The 20787-nt window shown below is 41.3% G+C and overlaps 1 protein-coding gene across 1 annotated transcript in view; it reads left to right on the top strand.

Annotated features, from left to right (window-relative positions):
• Positions 1 to 10488, top strand: part of LOC311124273 (uncharacterized protein) — a gene marked incomplete at both ends in the record, with an annotated part of 77247 nt that extends 66759 nt beyond the window's left edge. Inside the window, 2 exons of the mRNA XM_084198442.1 lie at positions 9182 to 10038; positions 10474 to 10488. Of these exons, the coding sequence (XP_084054568.1) occupies positions 9182 to 10038; positions 10474 to 10488 (872 nt within the window). The remainder of the gene's footprint in view (positions 1 to 9181; positions 10039 to 10473) is intronic.
• Between the last annotated feature and the right edge of the window lie 10299 nt (positions 10489 to 20787).

Here is a 20787-nt window from a genome sequence, read left to right as displayed (position 1 = left end):
ACGCCCTACTGACTGTGCAGCGTCGCCTTTATGTCTTCTACTAAACCACTGGCCGTGTTGGAGAGCATCAAATCCATGCTGCATTGTGGGTAAATGTTGACTGATTTATAAATAATATAATGAGTAGTTATTTATGATGCAAGGTGATTTGTAGATCAGTCAATCGGCAGTCGCCTGCATTTTGTCGGCTGCATTGTCGAACAAGCCTATTACTAAACCAATCAGGTGGTTGTTTGACGAAATGAAGCTTCAGACGTCATTGATCACGTGCTGCTGATAAAGTGATACAGGAATCGGCACACTGCTTTGAAGTATACTGCTTAGGGATTTCAACGCATTCCTTGTAGCTCCGGTATCAAACCTAAGATCCCTACTGAAAAGTTAATAAAACAAAAAGGAACAAGCAGGTCTGATTTTCTCTTTTCTTTTGAGCCCATGGCAAGAAGGTACCAGAGCCGAACCGTGTTAACGGGTTCCCACTAGATAACACAACCACACAGTGCATGAAAAACATGAGACGTGGCTAACGTTAGCCAGCTTGAGCTAGCTTCCGAGCTAGCATACAAACTCGGTAGCACAGAGTAGATCCCCCATATGACGTTGAGAAATAGTGCATTGTGGGTAGTTTAGAAGATATCCCGAAATAAGTTAATAAATATGTAATAAAGCAAAAACATAACTGTTTGAACTTAATAGGTAACCAGATCGTGACTACAACTAAGTTCTTAAGTCTTTAACTACACTGTGTTGTTACATTGGTGAGTAAAAACACATGCTTCCTACCCTTCAACTTTTTGTCTGAAAATAAAATCTAAATTTTACTCAACTTCGTTTCCCACTCCAGTCAGCAGATGGCGATGTGGGACTTTAAGGCTATGCTGCTAGTGTGACGTATAATCTAGTGGACGGGACGCTTCTTTCAACAGCAGCAACAGTTAGTCAGACACCTCGGTAGCTTGCAGTTAGTCAGACACCTCGGAGAAAGAAGTTCTAGTGGAAGAGGAGGAGGAAGAGGAGGATGTTACAATACAAAAACAAGTAGAGGGTGATGCTGTTACCGTGAAAGAAGAAGAGAAAGACGTTACAGTGAAAGAAGAGGAAGACGCGTTCAGAGTGAAAGAGGAGGAGGATGTTACAGTGAAAGAAGAGGAAGACGCGTTCAGAGTGAAAGAGGAGGAGGATGTTACAGTGAAAGTAGAGGAAGACGCGTTCAGAGTGAAAGAGGAGGAGGATGTTACAGTGAAAGAAGAGGGGGCTCCCGTTTTTGGAGTGAAAGAGGAGGAGGAGGAGATGACTGTCACATCGAAAAAGGAGGAGGAAGAAGAGGAGGAAACTGGATATCTGGTTCCGGTTTCCCAAAGGCATCTTAAGGCATCCAATGGTTCTAATGATCAACTTAGCAGTAAGATGCTTTTGAGAAACCGGGCCCTGATTAACACTAGTAAGTACTGTCTTAAAAACAGAGGCACAAACTCTGCAGTTGTTGAACTGATGTGTGGTGTTAAAGGGGGAATCTGCAGTTGCTACATCCATATTTGGACTTTTATATTATTTATATATATCCATTGATTCTTGAAGAATATAACACATGCCTCATTGAGCTTAGTTCATCTGTCGTACCCCATCAGATCCCAAAATAAGCTTTTTCTACTCCAATGTTTAGAAACAATGTAAATGTAAACCAACACTGTATCGCCTCAACATGGTTAAAACTATAATATTGATATCATGGATGGTCCGACCTTGCATCCATAGGTCTGTCTATGATTTTGAGAGTAGTTACATTTCTCCAGTCCCATCCTCATCTTATTACCAAAACAGTGGTGGAATGACAGCTTTGTTATTGTTTGAACTGCAGATTGGTTGATTGATTGAGGTGTGGCTTTTTTTAAAGGGGCAACCTAGGTTTTAAACAGCAGCAAAATTGGGGGCTGGAGAAATGTAACCACTCTCAAATTCATAGAGAAAGTTATTGTAGCAACCTTAACCCAAAACCTAGCGACCTCATCAAGAAGTTCAGACATCTTGGTATAACAGTTATAAGGTGTTGGCTTGACAGTCTCTGGACCCAGGTTTGAGTCCAGCTCAGGGCTACCCCCTGAATTCACTACACGATGAATACAAGGACTGGCCATCCATGAGGTCAAAATCATAGTTTTAACCTGTTTTTGAAGATATACAGTGTTTGTTTACAACCAGTGGCATTATACAGTGGGGAAAAAAAGTATTTAGTCAGCCACCAATTGTGCAAGTTCTCCCACTTAAAAAGATGAGAGAGGCCTGTAATTTTCATCATAGGTTCACGTCAACTATGACTGACAAAATGAGAGAAAAAAAATCCAGAAAATTACATTGTAGGATTTTTTATGAATTTATTAGCAAATTATGGTGGAAAACAAGTATTTGGTCAATAACAAAAGTTTCTCAATACTTTGTTATATACCCTTTGTTGGCAATGACACAGGTCAAACGTTTTCTGTAAGTCTTCACAAGGTTTTCACACACTGTTGCTGGTATTTTGGCCCATTCCTCCATGCAGATCTCCTCTAGAGCAGTGATGTTTTGGGGCTGTCGCTAGGCAACACAGACTTTCAACTCCCTCCAAAGATTTTCTATGGGATTGAGATCTGGAGACTGGCTAGGCCACTCCAGGACCTTGAAATGCTTCTTACGAAGCCACTCCTTCGTTGCCCGGGCGGTGTGTTTGGGATCATTGTCATGCTGAAAGACCCAGCCACGTTTCATCTTCAATGCCCTTGCTGATGGAAGGAGGTTTTCACTCAAAATCTCACGATACATGGCCCCATTCATTCTTTCCTTTACACGGATCAGTCGTCCTGGTCCCTTTGCAGACAAACAGCCCCAAAGCATGATGTTTCCACCCCCATGCTTCACAGTAGGTATGGTGATCTTTGGATGCAACTCAGCATTCTTTGTCCTCCAAACACGACGAGTTGAGTTTTTACCAAAAAGTTATATTTTGGTTTCATCTGACCATATGACATTCTCCCAATCCTCTTCTGGATCATCCAAATGCACTCTAGCAATCTTCAGACGGGCCTGGACATGTACTGGCTTAAGCAGGGGGACACATCTGGCACTGCAGGATTTGAGTCCCTGGCGGCGTAGTGTGTTACTGATGGTAGGCTTTGTTACTTTGGTCCCAGCTCTCTGCAGGTCATTCACTAGGTCCCCCCGTGTGGTTCTGGGATTTTTGCTCACCGTTCTTGTGATCATTTTGACCCCACGGGGTGAGATCTTGCGTGGAGCCCCAGATCGAGGGAGATTATCAGTGGTCTTGTATGTCTTCCATTTCCTAATAATTGCTCCCACAGTTGATTTCTTCAAACCAAGCTGCTTACCTATTGCAGATTCAGTCTTCCCAGCCTGGTGCAGGTCTACAATTTTGTTTCTGGTGTCCTTTGACAGCTCTTTGGTCTTGGCCATAGTGGAGTTTGGAGTGTGACTGTTTGAGGTTGTGGACAGGTGTCTTTTATACTGATAACAAGTTCAAACAGGTGCCATTAATACAGATAACGAGTGGAGGACAGAGGAGCCTCTTAAAGAAGAAGTTACAGGTCTGTGAGAGCCAGAATTCTTGCTTGTTTGTAGGTGACCAAATACTTATTTTCCACCATAATTTGCAAATAAATTCATAAAAAATCCTACAATGTGATTTTATGGAATTTTTTTCCTCAATTAGTCTGTCATAGTTGACGTGTACCTATGATGAAAAGTACAGGCCTCTCGCATCTTTTTAAGTGGGAGAACCTGCACAATTGGTGGCTGACTAAATACTTTTTTACCCCACTGTACAAGCTTATGTTTTGGTTTTTGATGGGGAAATACATTTGAGGCATTTATAAGTTATATTCTTCAAGAATCAATGGCTATACAGTATATGGGTCTTTCTATAACTGCCAGTGAGGGTTTCCTTGCATTTATGGCAGTGTAGTTCCCTTAAGGGTCAGTCAACTTTGGTAAAACATACTATGGGGAGTCACACTCTCGCGACTTCGAGGCTATATACAGGGGGTACCGGTACCGAGGTAATGTGCTGGGGTACAGGTTAGTCCAGGTTATAATGAGGCTATATACAGGGGGTACCGGTACCGAGGTAATGGGCTGGGGTACAGGTTAGTCCAGGTAATAATGAGGCTATATATAGGGGGTACCGGTACCGAGGTAATGGGCTGGGGTACAGGTTAGTCCAGGTAATAATGAGGCTATATACAGGGGGTACCGGTACTGAGGTAATGGGCTGGGGTACAGGTTAGTTCAGGTAATTTGTACATGTCGGTAGGGGTAAAGTGACTGTGCTTAGATGATAAACAGCGAGTAGCAGCAGTGTAAAAACAAAGGAGGGAGGGGATTAATTGTTCAGCAGTCTTATGAATTGGGGGTAGAAGCTGTTAAGGAGCCTTTTGGTCCTAGACTTGGCGCTCCGGTACCGCTTGCTGTGCGGTAGCAGAGAGAACAGTCTATGACTTGGGTGACTGGAGTCTTTGACCATTTTCCTCTGACATGCCTAGTATCTAGGTCCTGGATGGCAGAAAGCTTGACCCCAGTGATGTAAAAAAACAAACAAAATATAACTATTGTAAAATAGATTGTGTCCGTAAAATGTATATAGAATGTATAAGTTGGAAATAGAAGCCTAAGTGTTGTTGTTCATTACTTTGCTGCAATTAGGGGAGAGGTGGTAGGGTTAGTGGAAAATAATACATTTACATTTTAGTCATTTAGCAGACGCTCTTATCCAGAGCGACTTACAGGAGCAATTAGGGTTAAGTGCCTTGCTTAAGGGCACATCGACAGATTTTTCACCTAGTCGGCTCGGGGATTAGAACCAGCGACCTTTCGGTTACTTGGCACACCGCTCTTAACCACTAAGCTACCTGCCGCCATAATAAAGGAAAATATATTTTTAAAAGATACAGTGGGGAGAACAAGTATTTGATACACTGCCGATTTTGCAGGTTTTCCTACTTACAAAGCATGTAGAGGTCTGTTATTTTTATCATAGGTACACTTCAACTGTGAGAGACAGAATGTAAAACAAAAATCCAGAAAATCACTTTGTATGATTTTTAAGTAATTAATTTGCATTTTATTGCATGACATAATTATTTGAAACATCAGAAAAGCAGAACTTAATATTTGGTACAGAAACCTTTGTTTGCAATTACAGAGATCATACGTTTCCTTTAGGTCTTGACCAGGTTTGCACACACTGCAGCAGGGATTTTGGCACACTCCTCCATACAGACCTTCTCCAGATCCTTCAGGTTTCGGGGCTGTCGCTGGGCAATGCGGACTTTCAGCTCCCTCCAAAGATTTTCTATTGGGTTCAGGTCTGGAGACTGGCTAGGCCACTCCAGGACCTTGAGATGCTTCTTACGGAGCCACTCCTTAGTTGCCCTGGCTGTGTGTTTCGGGTCGTTGTTATGCTGGAAGACCCAGCCACGACCCATCTTCAATGCTCTTACTGAGGGAAGGAGGTTGTTGGCCAAGATCTCGCGATACATGGCCCCATCCATCCTCCCCTCAATACGGTGCAGTCGTCCTGTCCCCTTTTCAGAAAAGCATCTCCAAAGAATGATGTTTCCACCTCCATGCTTCACAGTTGGGATGGTGTTCTTGGGGTTGTACTCATCCTTCTTCTTCCTCCAAACACGGTGACCAAAAAGCTATATTTTTGTCTCATCAGACCACATGACCTTCTCCCATTCCTCCTCTGGATCATCCAGATGGTCATTGGCAAACTTCAGACGGGCCTGGACATGCGCTGGCTTGAGCAGGGGGACCTTGCGTGCGCTGCAGGATTTTAATTCATGACGGCGTAGTGTGTTACTAATGGTTTTCTTTGAGACTGTGGTCCCAGCTCTCTTCAGGTCATTGACCAGGTCCTGTCGTGTAGTTCTGGGCTGATCTCTCACCTTCCTCATGATCATTGATGCCCCACGAGGTGAGATCTTGCATGGAGCCCCAGACCGAGGGTGATTTACCGTCATCTTGAACTTCTTCCATTTTCTAATAATTGTGCCAACAGTTGTTGCCTTCTCACCAAGCTGCTTGCCTATTGTCCTGTAGCCCATCCCAGCCTTGTGCAGGTCTACAATTTTATCCCTGATGTCCTTACACAGCTCTCTGGTCTTGGCCATTGTGGAGAGGTTGGAGTCTGTTTGATTGAGTGTGTGGACAGGTGTCTTTTATACAGGTAACGAGTTCAAACAGGTGCAGTTAATACAGGTAATGAGTGGAGAACAGGAGGGCCTCTTAAAGAAAAACTAACAGGTCTGTGAGAGCCGGAATTCTTACTGGTTGGTAGGTGATCAAATACTTATGGCATGCAATAAAATGCAAATTAATTACTTAAAAATCATACAATGTGATTTTTGTTTTAGATTCCGTCTCTCACAGTTGAAGTGTACCTATGATAAAAATGACAGACCTGTACATGCTTTGTAAGTAGGAAAACCTGCAAAATCGGCATTGTATCAAATACTTGTTCTCCCCACTGTATATATATATATATATATATATATATATTTTACATTTACATTTGAGTCATTGAGTCACTTATCCAGAGCAACTTACAGTTAGTACACTACCAGTCAAAAGTTTGGACACACCTACTCATTCAAGGGTTTTTCTTTATTTTTTACTATTTTCTACATTGTAGAATAATAGTGAAGACATCAAAACTATGAAATAACACATATGGAATCATGTAGTAACAAAAAAAGTGTTAAACAAAGAGATTCTGTAAAGTAGCCACCCTTTGCCTTGATGGCAGCTTTGCACTCTTGGCATTCTCTCAACCAGCTTCATGAGGTAGTCACCTGGAATGCATTTCAATTAACAGGTGTGCCTTAAGTTAATTTGTGGAATTTATTTCCTTCTTAATGCATTTGAGCCAATCAGTTGTGTTGTGACAAGGTAGGGTTGGTATACAGAAGATAGCCCTATTTGGTGAAAGACCAAGTCCATATTATGGCAAGAACAGCTCAAATAAGCAAAGAGAAACGACAGTCCATCATTACTTTAAGACATGAAGGTCAGACAATACGGAACATTTCAAGAACTTTGAAAGTTTCTTCAAGTGCAGTCGCAAAAACCATCAAGTGCTATGATGAAACTGGCTCTCATGAGGACCGCCACAGGAATGGAAGACCCAGAGTTAGCTCTGCTGCAGAGGATAAGTTCATTAGAGTTACCAGCCTCAGAAATTGCAGCCCAAATAAAGACTTCACAGATTTCAAGTCACAGACATATCTCAACATCAACTGTTCAGAGGGGACTGGGTAAATCAGGCCTTCATGGTTGAATTGCTACAAAGAAACCACTACTGAAGGACACCAATAAGAAGAAGAGATCTGCTAGGGCCAAGAAACACGAGCAATGGACATTAGACCGGTGGAAATTGAGATATTTGGTTCCAACCGCCGTGTCTTTATGCGACGCGATGTGGGTGAACAGATGATCTCCGCGTGTGTAGTTCCCACCGTGAAGCATGGAGGAGGAGGTGTGGTGATGTGGGGGTGCTTTGATGGTGACACTGTCTGTGATTCATTTAGAATTCAAGGCACACATAACCAGCATGGCTACCACAGTATTCTGCAGTGATACGCCATCCCATCTGGTTTGGGCTTAGTGGGACTATCATTTTGCTTTTCAACAGGACAATGACCCAACACACCTCCAGGCTGTGTAAGGGCTATTTTACCAAGAAGGAGAGTGATGGAGTGCTGCATCAGATGACCTGGCCTCCACAATCCCCCGACCTCAACCCAATTGAGATGGTTTGGGATGAGTTGAACCGCAGAGTGAAGGAAAAGCAGCCAACAAGTGCTCAGCATATGTGGGAACTCATTCAAGACTGTTGGAAAAGCATTCCAGATGAAGCTGCTTGAGAGAATGCCAAGAGTGCAAAGTTGTCTTCAAGGCAAACGGTGGCTACTTTGAAGAATCTAAAATCAAAAATATTTTGATTAGTTTAACACTATTTTGGTTACTACATGATTCCATATGTGTTATTTCATAGTTTTCATGTCTTCACTATTGTTCTACAATGTAGAAAATAGTAAAAATAAAGATCAACCCTTGAATGAGTAGTTGTGTCCAAACTTTTGACTGGTACTGTATGTTATTGTTAGATGAAGTTATGGGCCAATTTGGCATACACTTAGTGTGTAAAGGTAGCCAAAGAGCATTTTACGACACAGAGCTTAATGTGAGTTTCCTTGAGTAGCTCCCGATCTTGCTCTGATAATGTGTGGTAATATTCAGAATACATTGTGAAATCTTCGCTCACCATTGTTCCTCCATGCAGATATACTACATCCATAACTAGAGGTTATTAGCATGGAGGAGTTCAGATATACTACATCCATAACTAGAGGTTATTAGCATGGAGGAGTTCAGATATACTACATCCATAACTAGAGGTTATTAGCATGGAGGAGTTCAGATATACTACATCCATAACTAGAGGTTATTAGCATGGAGGAGTTCAGATATACTACATCCATAACTAGAGGTTATTAGCATGGAGGAGTTCAGATATACTACATCCATAACTAGAGGTTATTAGCATGGAGGAGTTCAGATACACTACATCCATAACTAGAGGTTATTAGCATGGAGGAGTTCAGATATACTACATCCATAACTAGAGGTTATTAGCATGGAGGAGTTCAGATATACTACATCCATAACTAGAGGTTATTAGCATGGAGGAGTTCAGATATACTACATCCATAACTAGAGGTTATTAGCATGGAGGAGTTCAGATATACTACATCCATATCTATCGGTTATTAGCATGGAGGAGTTTCTGCAGCCAAATTGTGTTGCATAGCAACAAACAGCAAACACAGAAAGGGTCCTATATTGGAGAGTAAAAGTCGTCTTGCACTCTGCTTAGGATTTCAACAACTTTAAACTTTAACTTATTTCTAGCCTACAGTCATCGATGTTACTACTAATGTGAAAACAAGACAAAATATGACTATTGTTGCTCACTTGACTGTATAAAAGACAATTGTCAAATAATTTAAGGCATCAATTGTTGTACAATTTAATGGGTACGCTCTGGGTATCACCTTTTACCTCAAATAAACAGTGTATTTCTGCTGTTGTGGTTCTTTAACCATCTGTCTGACTGTCGTTCACACAGGAGAGAGACGTGGCTATCGTGGATCCTCTGGGGAGCCTCAACAACATGATGCTGACGAGGCAGAAAGGTCTCTCTCCAGATCAGAACACCTTAAGAAAAACCATCTGATACCCACTGGGAAGAAATCTCACTGCTGCTCTGACTGTGGGAAACGTTGCAAGTTTTCATCAGAACTTAAAATACACCAGCGAGTACACACAGGAGAGAAACCTTATAGCTGTGATCAATGTGGGAAGAGTTTTACTCGGTCAAGCTACCTGATAGTACATCTGAGAAGACACACAGGAGAGAAACCTTACGACTGCTCTGACTGCGGAAAGACTTTTGTTAATTTAATAGATTTAAAATCACACCAGAGAACACACACAGGAGAGAAATCACCATATAGTTGTACTCAATGTGGGAAGAGTTTTACTCGGCCAAACGCCCTGATAGTGCACCAGAGAACACACACAGGAGAGAAATCTTATAGCTGTACTCAATGTGGGAGGAGTTTTACTCGGTCAAGCTCCCTGATATTGCACCAGAGAACACACACAGGAGAGAAACCTTACAACTGCTCTGACTGCGGAAAGACTTTTGTTAGTTTAAGAGATTTAAAATCACACCAGAGAACACACACAGGAGAGAAATCACCATATAGCTGTACTCAATGTGGGAAGAGTTTTACTCGGTCAAGCTCCCTGATAGTGCACCAGAGAACACACACAGGAGAAAAACCTTATAGCGGTACTCAATGTGGGAAGAGTTTTGTTGCATCTTGCGATCTGACGATACACCAGAGAACACACACAGGAGAAAAACGTTATTGCTGTGATCAATGTGGGAAGATTTTTACTCGGTCAAGCACCCTGATAGTGCACCAGAGAACACACACAGGAGAAAAACCTTATCGCTGTACTCAATGTGGGAAGAGTTTTGGTGCATCTTGCTATCTGATGATACACCAGAGAACACACACAGGAGAGAAACCTTATAGCTGTGATCAATGTGGGAAGAGTTTTACTCAGTCAAACTCCCTGATAGTGCACCAGAGAACACACACAGGAGAGAAACCTTACAGCTGTACTCAATGTGGGAAGAGTTTTGTTAGATCTAGCCATCTGACGAGACACCAGAGAACACACACAGGAGAGAAACTCTATAGCAGGAGATAAATAATAAAGCTGTGATCATGTGACAAGAGATACTTTGATAAAAGATCTCTGATCAAACATCAGAAAATACATACATGAGTTGTTTCATGATATCAATGAAATAATGTCACAATGTAGAATGTTTTAACATTGTAGGAGTACTGTAATTAATAATGTCACAATGTAGAACCCTAAACATTTCCCCCTGTTCAATTTATTTCAGCGTGATATGGATATTAGCCTCTGGGAAAAATCCAGGCTCTGAATTGAAAGAGTATTTATGTGATTTAACAAAAAGTAAAAAATAAAAAATAAAAAGTTGTGTTACACGTTAATCAAAATGTATCTAGCTGTTTTCTACCAATTGTCCTCTGACCAGTGATGTACATATTATTCCCAGATTCCGTGTGGTTTTTGAGCTATTTGTTTTAACAGGACGTGCAACCTCATCTCCCCCCTCTTGCGCAATTGATTTCAACATGATATCGATGAAATAAGTGTTGCGTTCCTTTGTTTAGCGACCCATAAATGTAAATGCATCATTCCAAAATGTAGCTGACTGTCTTCTGCAGGTTGTCCTCTAACCAGTGAGGTAAAAGATATCTCCCATTTCCATGTATTGTTTTAGTTGTGTTAGTTTCAACAGCAGGTACAACCTGATCTCCCCCATAATCGATATCAGTGACTTATTGTTGGTGCTTGTGCAGTTTATAAAGTGCTTGTTTTAATATGATTATTGTGGCACATTTGTGTAGATAGTACAGTTTCGGTTTCGGTTTTCAATATATCACAAACTGTTTTTGCATATTGGTTATTGATTTGGACATGTTAAAACTGTGTTTTGACATTGAGGTTTCCCACGTAGCAAAATGTCATTGAAAAGACATTGAAAAGAAGACTATGCCTGATGTCCAATATAAACTCTGCAAAAAAAGAAACGTCCCTTTTTCAGGACCCTGTCTTTCAAAGATAATTTGTAAAAATCCAAAATAACTTCACAGATCTTCATTGTAAAGGGTTTAAACACTGTTTCCCATGCTTGTTCAATGAACCATAAATAATTAATGAACATGCACCTGTGGAACGGTCGTTAAGACTTACAGATGGTAGGCAATTAAGGTCACAGTTATGAAAACTTAGGACACAAAAGAGGCCTACTATTGACTCTGGAAAACACCAAAAGAAATATGCCCTGGGTCCCTGCTCATCTGCGTGAACGTGCCTTATTCATGCTGCAAGGAGGCATCCTCCCTCATGTGGTACCCTTCCTGCAGGCTCATCCTGACATGACAATGCCACCAGCCATACTGCTCATTCTGTGCGTGATTTCCTGCAAGACAGGAATGTCAGTGTTCTGTCATGGCCAGTGAAGAACCCGGATCTCAATCCCATTGAGCACGTCTGGGACCTGTTGGATCGGAGGGTGAGGGCTAGGGCAATTCCCCCCAGAAATGTCTCGGAACTTGTATGTGCCTTGGTGGAAGAGTGGGGTAACATCTCACAGCAAGAACTGGCAAATCTGGTGCAGTCCATGAGGAGGAGATGCACTGCAGTACTTAATGCAGCTGGTGGCCACACCAGATACTGACTGTTACTTTTGATTTTGATAATGTGTCCCCCCAGGGACACATTATTTGTGTGTGGAACTTGTTCAGTTTATGTCTCAGTTGTTGAATCTTGTTATGTTCATACAAATATTTACACATGTTAAGTTTGCTGAAAATAAACGCAGTTGACAGTGAGAGGACTTTTTTTTGTTGCTGAGTTTACATTCGGTTTTAGTTGAAAATATGTATTTTCAGGTCGTTTTTTCAACGACTTGACAACAACTTAATTTCAACGTACTTGCAGCCTATAAACATGGACGCAGTATAATAAATTGGTCTATAATCAGTTTTATTAACAATCTTACATCAATCCAGTATTTCTTTACAATATTCAAGTGCTACTTGTCTTTATTCCACTACTGAAGAAGCATGACTCAAATAACCTACTCATATTTCAAACATCCAGCCTGACAAAATATATATGTTTTATTATTCAATGCCTCACCATTAAGTGAATTATTGCCAATACATATTAACAAAGGGGTGATCATTCTGTTTTGATATTTCATATTTACAATTCATGCAACATTTAGTAATCATAATTTATGCAACGAACTGACCATTTTGGGGTACAATTATATTGACATTGTTGCACTGCTTGTAGAATATCAGGGTTCATTCTCAGATGTGCCAACCCAAATGTACTAGAGTATGACATTGGGGACTCGGCCCCGATCCAACAACATGCCTATCGAGTGAACCCTGAAAAGAGAGAGAAGCTCCGCAGTTAGGTGGAAAGTTACTACGGATATTGCAGGAGTTTCCTCTTGAAATCAGACATGTCCGTGGTTAGGACAACTTGGTTGCTGATTGTCTCAAGGGTGGGCAGTCAAAAGGATTTGTGTTTTGCATTTAGCCAGTGCGTTGTCATGGATCACAATTTATTTTGACTGCACGTTTTTCTGTATTGGAGATGAGTTTTGTTTGGGCTCGTTCCAAGGGGACGAGAGTTCTAGAAGCTAGTGAGTTTTAGGAAGACCAGAGTTCTAGAAGCTAGTGAGTTTTAGGAAGACCAGAGTTCTAGAAGCTAGTGAGTTTTAGGAAGACCAGAGTTCTAGAAGCTAGTGAGTTTTAGGAAGACCAGAGTTCTAGAAGCTAGTGAGTTTTAGGACGACCAGAGTTCTAGAAGCTAGTGAGTTTTAGGAAGACCAGAGCTCTAGAAACTAGTGAGTTTTAGGAAGACCAGAGTTCTAGAAGCTAGTGAGTTTTAGCAAGACGAGAGTTCTAGAAGCTAGTGAGTTTTAGGAAGACCAGAGTTCTAGAAGCTAGTGAGTTTTAGAAGCTAGTGAGTTTTAGAAAGACCAGAGTTCTAGAAGCTAGTGAGTTTTAGGAAGACCAGAGTTCTAGAAGCTAGTGAGTTTTAGGACGACCAGAGTTCTAGAAGCTAGTGAGTTTTAGGACGACCAGAGTTCTAGAAGCTAGTGAGTTTTAGGACGACCAGAGTTCTATAAGCTAGTGAGTTTTAGGACGACCAGAGTTCTAGAAGCTAGTGAGTTTTAGGAAGACCAGAGTTCTAGAAGCTAGTGAGTTTTAGGAAGACCAGAGTTCTAGAAGCTAGTGAGTTTTAGGAAGACCAGAGTTCTAGAAGCTAGTGAGTTTTAGGACGACCAGAGTTCTAGAAGCTAGTGAGTTTTAGGAAGACCAGAGTTCTAGAAGCTAGTGAGTTTTAGGAAGACCAGAGTTCTAGAAGCTATTGAGTTTTAGGAAGACGAGAGTTATAGAAACTAGTGAGTTTTAGGTCAGTAACTTATAACCACGGAACCACCCCAGACCTTTCATGCATGACTTAAAGCACCTGAGTATTAGATTTACTGCCAGGGTCTAAAATGTCACTGCCAGGTCTGATTTTCTCTTTGGTTTTGAGCCCACGGCAAGAAGGCACCCCAGAGCCTATTGTGGTAACAGGTTCACACTAGATAACACAACCACACAGTGCATGAAAAACATGAGGTGTGGCTAACGTTTGCAAGCTTGAGCTAGCTACCGAGCTAGCATACAAACTCGGTAGCACAGAGTAGATTCTCCATATGACGTTGAGAAATAGTGCATTGTGGGTAGTTTAGAAGATATCTGGAAATAAGTTAATAAATATGTAATAACGCAAAAACATAACTGTTTGAACTTAATAGGTAACCAGATCGTGACTACAACTAAGTTCCTAAGTCTTTAACCACACTGTGTTGTTACATTGGTGAGTAAAAACTCATGCTTCCTACCCTTTAACATTTTGTCTGAAAATAAAATCTACATTTTACTCAACTTCGTTACCCACTCCAGTCAGCAGATGGCGATGTGGGACTTTAAGGCTATGCTGCTAGTGTGACGTATAATCTAGTGGACGGGACGCTTCTTTCAACAGCAGCAACAGTTAGTCAGACACCTCGGTAGCTTGCTAGACAAAATAGCCCAACCAATAAAGCTCTTTAGACGCTTTCGTGTATATTAGGCACTGTGTTTTAAACCCACTTCTGTCGTCTAGTTAGTTATCCCATTTAATTTCATATTTACGGTGTTGTTGTTATTGGTCAGCTAGCTGGCTGGTTAAGTTAGCACTAGCCTAGCTAGCTAACATCCCCGACCATGAGCTCACTAAGCTACTCTCCTCCTGCTAAAGAAGAGGAGGTCTGCTGGACGGAGAAAGAAGCTCTAGTGAAAGAGGAGGAAGAGGAGGATGTTACAATACAAAAACAAGTAGAGGGTGAAGCTGTTACCGTGAAAGAAGAAGAGAAAGACGTTACAGTGACAGAAGAGGAAGACGCGTTCAGAGTGAAAGAGGAGGAGGATGTTACAGTGAAATTCAATTCATTGACAGAGAGACCACCAGATAATGAAACACACATTGACATTTCCAGTAGCTGGCTAGGCTATTCAAACTGTAACATTAACTAGCTTTCAATAAATCGAATAAATGGTCCATGGAGTTACCTCTTCATACTGTAATGACTAGATCATAAAAGAACAACTGTCCAGACAGAGGATTGAGTTTACGAATGGACGGTTTATTAAACCAACTTTACACAGGCTACTGTTTGGCCGTAGCCCACGCCAAATAAATGCAAGATAACCCACAAGCCAATCGTGACCTTCTCTCGTGAAGCCCAGACGTAAAAGAGAGTACTGGTAGGTACAACACAACCATCTACTAGCCTAACACATGACACACAGCTGTCTGTGCGGGTCGCTACAGTATGTTGAAATGAAGTTGTTTTCAAGTCGTTGAAACAACGACCTAAAAAAACATATTTTTAACTTTAACTTTCAACCAAAACCAAAAGTAGATTGGACCTCGAGCATAGTCTTCTTTTCAATGTCTTTTCAACTATATTTTGCAAGGTGGGATACTGCCCAATGTCAAAACACAGTTTTAACGTGTCCAAATCAATAACCAATATGCAGAAATAGTTTGTGATAAATGGAAAACCTAAACATAAAATGTACTATCGACACAAACATGTTCCACAATAGTAATCATAATACTTGTATTTTTTTAAACAACCACCTTATTAACTGCACAAGCACCAAAAACACAGTTGTTTTGACAAGTGGCAATAAATCACTGTTATCGATTAGGGGGGGAAATCAGGTTGTACTTGATGTTGAAACTAACACAACAAAAAAATACACATGGAAACGGGCGATATCTTTTACTTCACTGGTTAGAGGACAACCTGCAGAAGACAGTCAGCTACATTTTGGAGTGATCCATTTAAATGTAGCGGTCCCCAAAACGAAGAGAAACGCAACACTTATTTGTCATCACTCATATCGATATCACGTTGAAATCAATTGCGCGAGGGGGGAGATGAGGTTGCACGTCCTGTTAAAACTAACAGCACAAAAACCACACGGAATCTGGGAATAATGTGTACATCACTGGTCAGAGGACAATTTGTAGAAAACAGCTAGCTACATTTAGAAGTGTTGCATTTTGATTCAAGTGGGTCGCCAACGTGGTAAGTGTAACACAACTCATTTCAGAGCCTGGATTTTCCCCCTGATGAGGCTAATATCCATATCACGCTGAAATCAATAGACCAGGGGGAAAACGGTTGGGGCGGCGCACAATTGGCCCAGCGTCGTCCAGGTTAGGGGAGGGAATAGCCAGCAGGGATGTAGCTCAGTTGGTAGAGCATGGCGTTTGCAACGCCAGGGTTGTGGGTTCGATTCCCACGGGGGGCCAGTATGAAAAATAAAAAAATTATGTATGCACTTACTAACTGTAAGTCGATCTGGATAAGAGCGTCTGCTAAATGACTAAAAATGTAAATGGTTCTACATTGTGAAATTCATTAAAATACTCATACAACAATGTTAAAACATTGTGACATTATTTAATTGATATCATGAAACAACTCCTTCATGTATGTACTTTCTGATGTTTAATCAGAGTTCTTTTACCAGCGTATCTCTTCCCACATTGATCACAGCTATAAGGTTTCTCTCCAGTGTGCGTTCTCAAATGTACCATCAGGATGCTTGATCGACTAAAACTCTTCCCACATTGATCACAGCTATAAGGTTTCTCTCCAGTGTGCGTTCTCAAATGTGCCATCAGGTTGCTTGAATCACTAAAACTCTTCCCACATTGATCACAGCTATAAGGTTTCTCTCCAGTGTGCGTTCTCAAATGTGCCATCAGGTTGCTTGAATCACTAAAACTCTTCCCACATTGATCACAGCTATAAGATTTCTCTCTAGTGTGTGTTCTCAAATGTACCATCAGGCAGCTTGATTGAGTAAAACGCTTCCCACATTGATCACAGCTATAAGGTTTCTCTCCTGTGTGTGTTCTCTGATGTTCTATCAGGCAGCTTGATTGAGTAAAACTCTTCCCGCATTGATCACAGCTATAAGGTTTCTCTCCTGTGTGTGTTCTCTGGTGCCTAGTCAGATGGCTAGATGTAGTAAAACTTTTCCCGCATTGATTACAGCTATAAGGTTTCTCTCCTGTATGGATTCTCATATGTCTTTTAAGGTCTGCTGAAGAGTTGAATATCTTCCCACAGTCAGAGCAGCAGTGAGATTTCTTCCCTGTGGGTTTCCGCTGGTGTTTCTTGAGGTGTTCTGATCTGGAGGGACTCTTCTCTGCCTCCTTAGCTTCATGATGTTGTTGAGGCTCCCCAGAGGATCCACGATAGTCACGTCTCTCTTCTGTGTGAATGACAAAGTCAGACAGATGGTTAAAGGCCCACAACAGCAGAAATACTGTTTATTTGAGATAAAAGGTTATGCCCAGAGCGTACCCATGAAGCTGTACAACAATTGACATCTGTTAAATTATTTGACAATTGTCTTAAGACAGTCAAGTGAGCAATAATAGTAATATCTTGTCTTGTTTTCACATTAGTAGTAACATCGATGATTGTAGGCTAGAAATATTAATACGCACAAAACATATGAACAAAATCATCCACTGTGAAAGTTGATACTTGCAGGCCCTTCATATGTAGGCTATGAGCAGCACTTCGTTAAATTGATCAAATCAGTTATTGTTTTCTTGATCAAACCGTGAGCAACACCTGTCAAACTAATTTCTCTCAAAACACAGGGATGTCGATTCACACGGGACTAGTAATACCAGAGGACCTTGGAGTTCGCCAAAAAACAGTAGGTTATTCTGGCTTGAATTGTTACTCTCCTGCCATGTAAAAATGACTGCCATGGCAGATTCAGACGGGACTAAAATTGCAGATGTGGTGTTTTTGTGCTTGTGCATATAATTACATTCAGAACCGCGGACAGCGACAGTATCCAAAGCGGGAGAAAGTACATTTGTTATAAAATAATATTAGATTTATTAGTGTTGCATCATTATTTTGTACATAATATAACCATATACAATTTATGTATCACATGTCTTAGAGCGATGGACTGTGCCATCTCCGTGGCCTCCACAAAGTCTTGTGCACCAGCTGTTCCGGACGACTGTATGATCACTCTCTCCTTAGCCGATGTGAGTATGACCTTTAACCCCTGTAAATCTAAGCCGTTGGGGGAGGGGGGCTAAACTGACATATGGAATTGTTTTAAGATGGTCGTACTATGGATTACTTAAATTACTTAGATTGAAGCAAATTTGCGTCAATTGACTCCAAGGGGTTAAACAGGTTAATCTTCACAGACAGATTACCAGGACGCGTACTCAGAGCATGCACTGACCAGCTGGCAAGAGTCTTCACTGACATTTTAAAACGTCTCCCTGACCGCGTCTGTAATACCTACATGTTTCAAGCAGAGGCATTAATATGGAGTTGGTCCCCCCTTTGCTGCTATAACAGCCTCCACTCTTCTAGGAAGGCTTTCCACTAGATGTTGGAACATTGCTGCGGGGACTTGCTTCCATTCAGCCACAAGAGCTTTAGTTAGGTCGGGCACTGACGTTGGGCAATTAGGCCTGGCTCGCAGTCGGCCTTCCAATTCATCCCAAAGGTGTTCGATGGGGTTGAGGTCAGGGCTCTGTGCAGGCAAGTCAAGTTCTTCCACACCGATCTCGACAAACTATTTCTGTTTGGACTTCGCTTTACGCACAGGGGCATTGTCATGCTGAAACAGGAAAGGGCCTTCCCCAAACTGTTGCCACAAAGTTGGAAGCACAGAATCGTCTAGAATGTCACTGTATGCTGTAGCGTTAAGATTTCCCTTCACTGGAACTAAGGGGACCGAACCATGAATAACAGCCCCAGGCCATTATTCCTCCTCCACCAAACATGACAGTTGGCACTATGCATTGGGGCAAGTAGTGTTCTCCGGGCGTCCGCTAAACCCAGATTCGTCCGTCGGATTGATCACTCCAGAGAACGCCTTTCTACTGCTCCAGAGTCCAATGGCAGCGAGCTTTACACCACTCCAGCCGACACTTGGCATTAAGCATGGTGATCTGGGCCTTGTGTGCGGCTGCTCGGCCATGGAAGCCCATTTCATGAAGCTCCCGACTAACAGTTATTTATTTTTTTTGGGGGGGGGGAATGGATCAGCTTAATATTGCAGATAGATTGTATCTTCTATCAATGTAATTGTCTGCATCACTTCCAATCCCCCATGTTTTTTAAAAAAGTTTTATATATATATTCCCCTTTATTACTTTTCAACCCCACCATCCTTTCCCTACTTGGAGTAAATTAGTGAACAACAATGCCCAGGCCTCTACTTCCGGTCTATACTTACTATCTACACCTTATGGACAGAGTTAATTTTACAATAATTCTCTCTCTCTCTCTCTATATATATATATATATATATATATATATATATATATATATATATATATATATATATATATATATTTATTTATGTTTTTTTTTTTTTTTTGGCTCCTGAACTTCTACTCTCAACCTCTCCGATCATTTTCATGATGTCCATCCGGTTTGCTTCTAAATGCCATATCTTTCTAACTGTGCTCTTTCCCAAAAGCTCCCAACATACAACCTATATTCTTATTATGGACACAGTATGCTTACATTATTAGCTATCTTTGTTATTATTTGTTGTTATTTGTTATTAGTCCCATCCTTCAACTCTATTCAATACCTCCCATCTATCTCTTAACACCATCCATATAGGATTTCTATTTGCCATATTTATTTCAACCGTACTGTGATGTTTTACAAAAGTTCTGAACCTTTCTATTCTCATTGCTTCTACAGATTGTGAATTAAAAATAAACATTTTTGCTAAAAGTATTATTATATTATTGATTGATTGACTATGACTTTTCAGATCACCCAGTAATGCTATCTGCAAGGTTAGTTCCAGGTAAATATTGCAATCCTTTAGCCATTCCTGGACCTGTGTCCAAAAACAAGCTACAAATGGACAGAACCAAAACAAATGATCTAATGATTCTGTCTCTTCACAGCAAAATCTGCAGAGCTGGGAAGATTGTATCCCCCATATAAATAACATTCTATTGGTAGCAAGAATTTTATATAATAATTTAAATTGAAAGATTCTAATTTTTGAATCCGGTGTCGTTTTGCGTGTCAGTTCATAAACACTATGCCATGGGATCGGTACGTCAAAGATCTCTTCCCAACTATTTTGCAATCTATATGGGACGGCTGACTAACAGTTATTCTGCTGACGTTGCTTCCAGAGGCAGTTTGGAATGCGCTTCAGCACTCGGCGGGCCCGTTCTGTGAGCTTGTGTGGCCTACCACTTCGCGCTTCAGCCGTTGTTGCTCCTAGCATCTCTGTCGACAAAACAGCCTATCGACCAAACAATCGACCAGTCGACTAGGGTCAGCCCTAATAAAAATGAAAATACATTTGCAGAATATTATACAATGACTTATCAACAGCTCCAACAATTTGACCCCCACAGGAAAGCCTCACTGGCAGATATAGAAAGACCCATAAACTGGATAGCCATTGATTCTTTAAGAATATAACTTTTAAAATCCTCAAATGTTTCAACAGTCTTACCCCATCAGAAACCAAAACATAAGCTCATATAACGCCACTGTTTGTAAACAAACACTGTTTAGTCTCAATTTGGTTAAAACTGTGATTTTGACCTTATGGACGGCCAGTCCTTGTATTCATAGTGTAGTGAATTCCAGGGGGTAGCCCTGAGCTGGACTCAAACCTGGGTCCAGAGACTGTCAAGCCAACACCTTATAACGATTAGTTACCGGAGTGTAACTCCAGTTCTATGAGTGGAGCGGAGCCCCATAGGGGAGCTCTGCTCCTAGTGGTTTACCCTCTGCCCTAAGGCAGCAACAGCCTGAGACAAAATTATGCACACACCTACAGCCAATAGGAGTACAGGTGTCCCTATAAGAGGGGATGCCTCCCCTCAATCAGCCTCCCGATATATTTTTCTTCAGCGAGACTAGAGAGCGTCGGCAGGGCCTTAAGTCCTATG

This window comes from Coregonus lavaretus (assembly GCF_964263955.1).
Source record: "Coregonus lavaretus genome assembly, contig: HAP1_SCAFFOLD_69, whole genome shotgun sequence".
Lineage (NCBI taxonomy): Eukaryota > Metazoa > Chordata > Actinopteri > Salmoniformes > Salmonidae > Coregonus > Coregonus lavaretus.
Note: the sequence above shows the minus strand (reverse complement) of the source record. Positions and strands in the feature narration are given on the sequence as shown.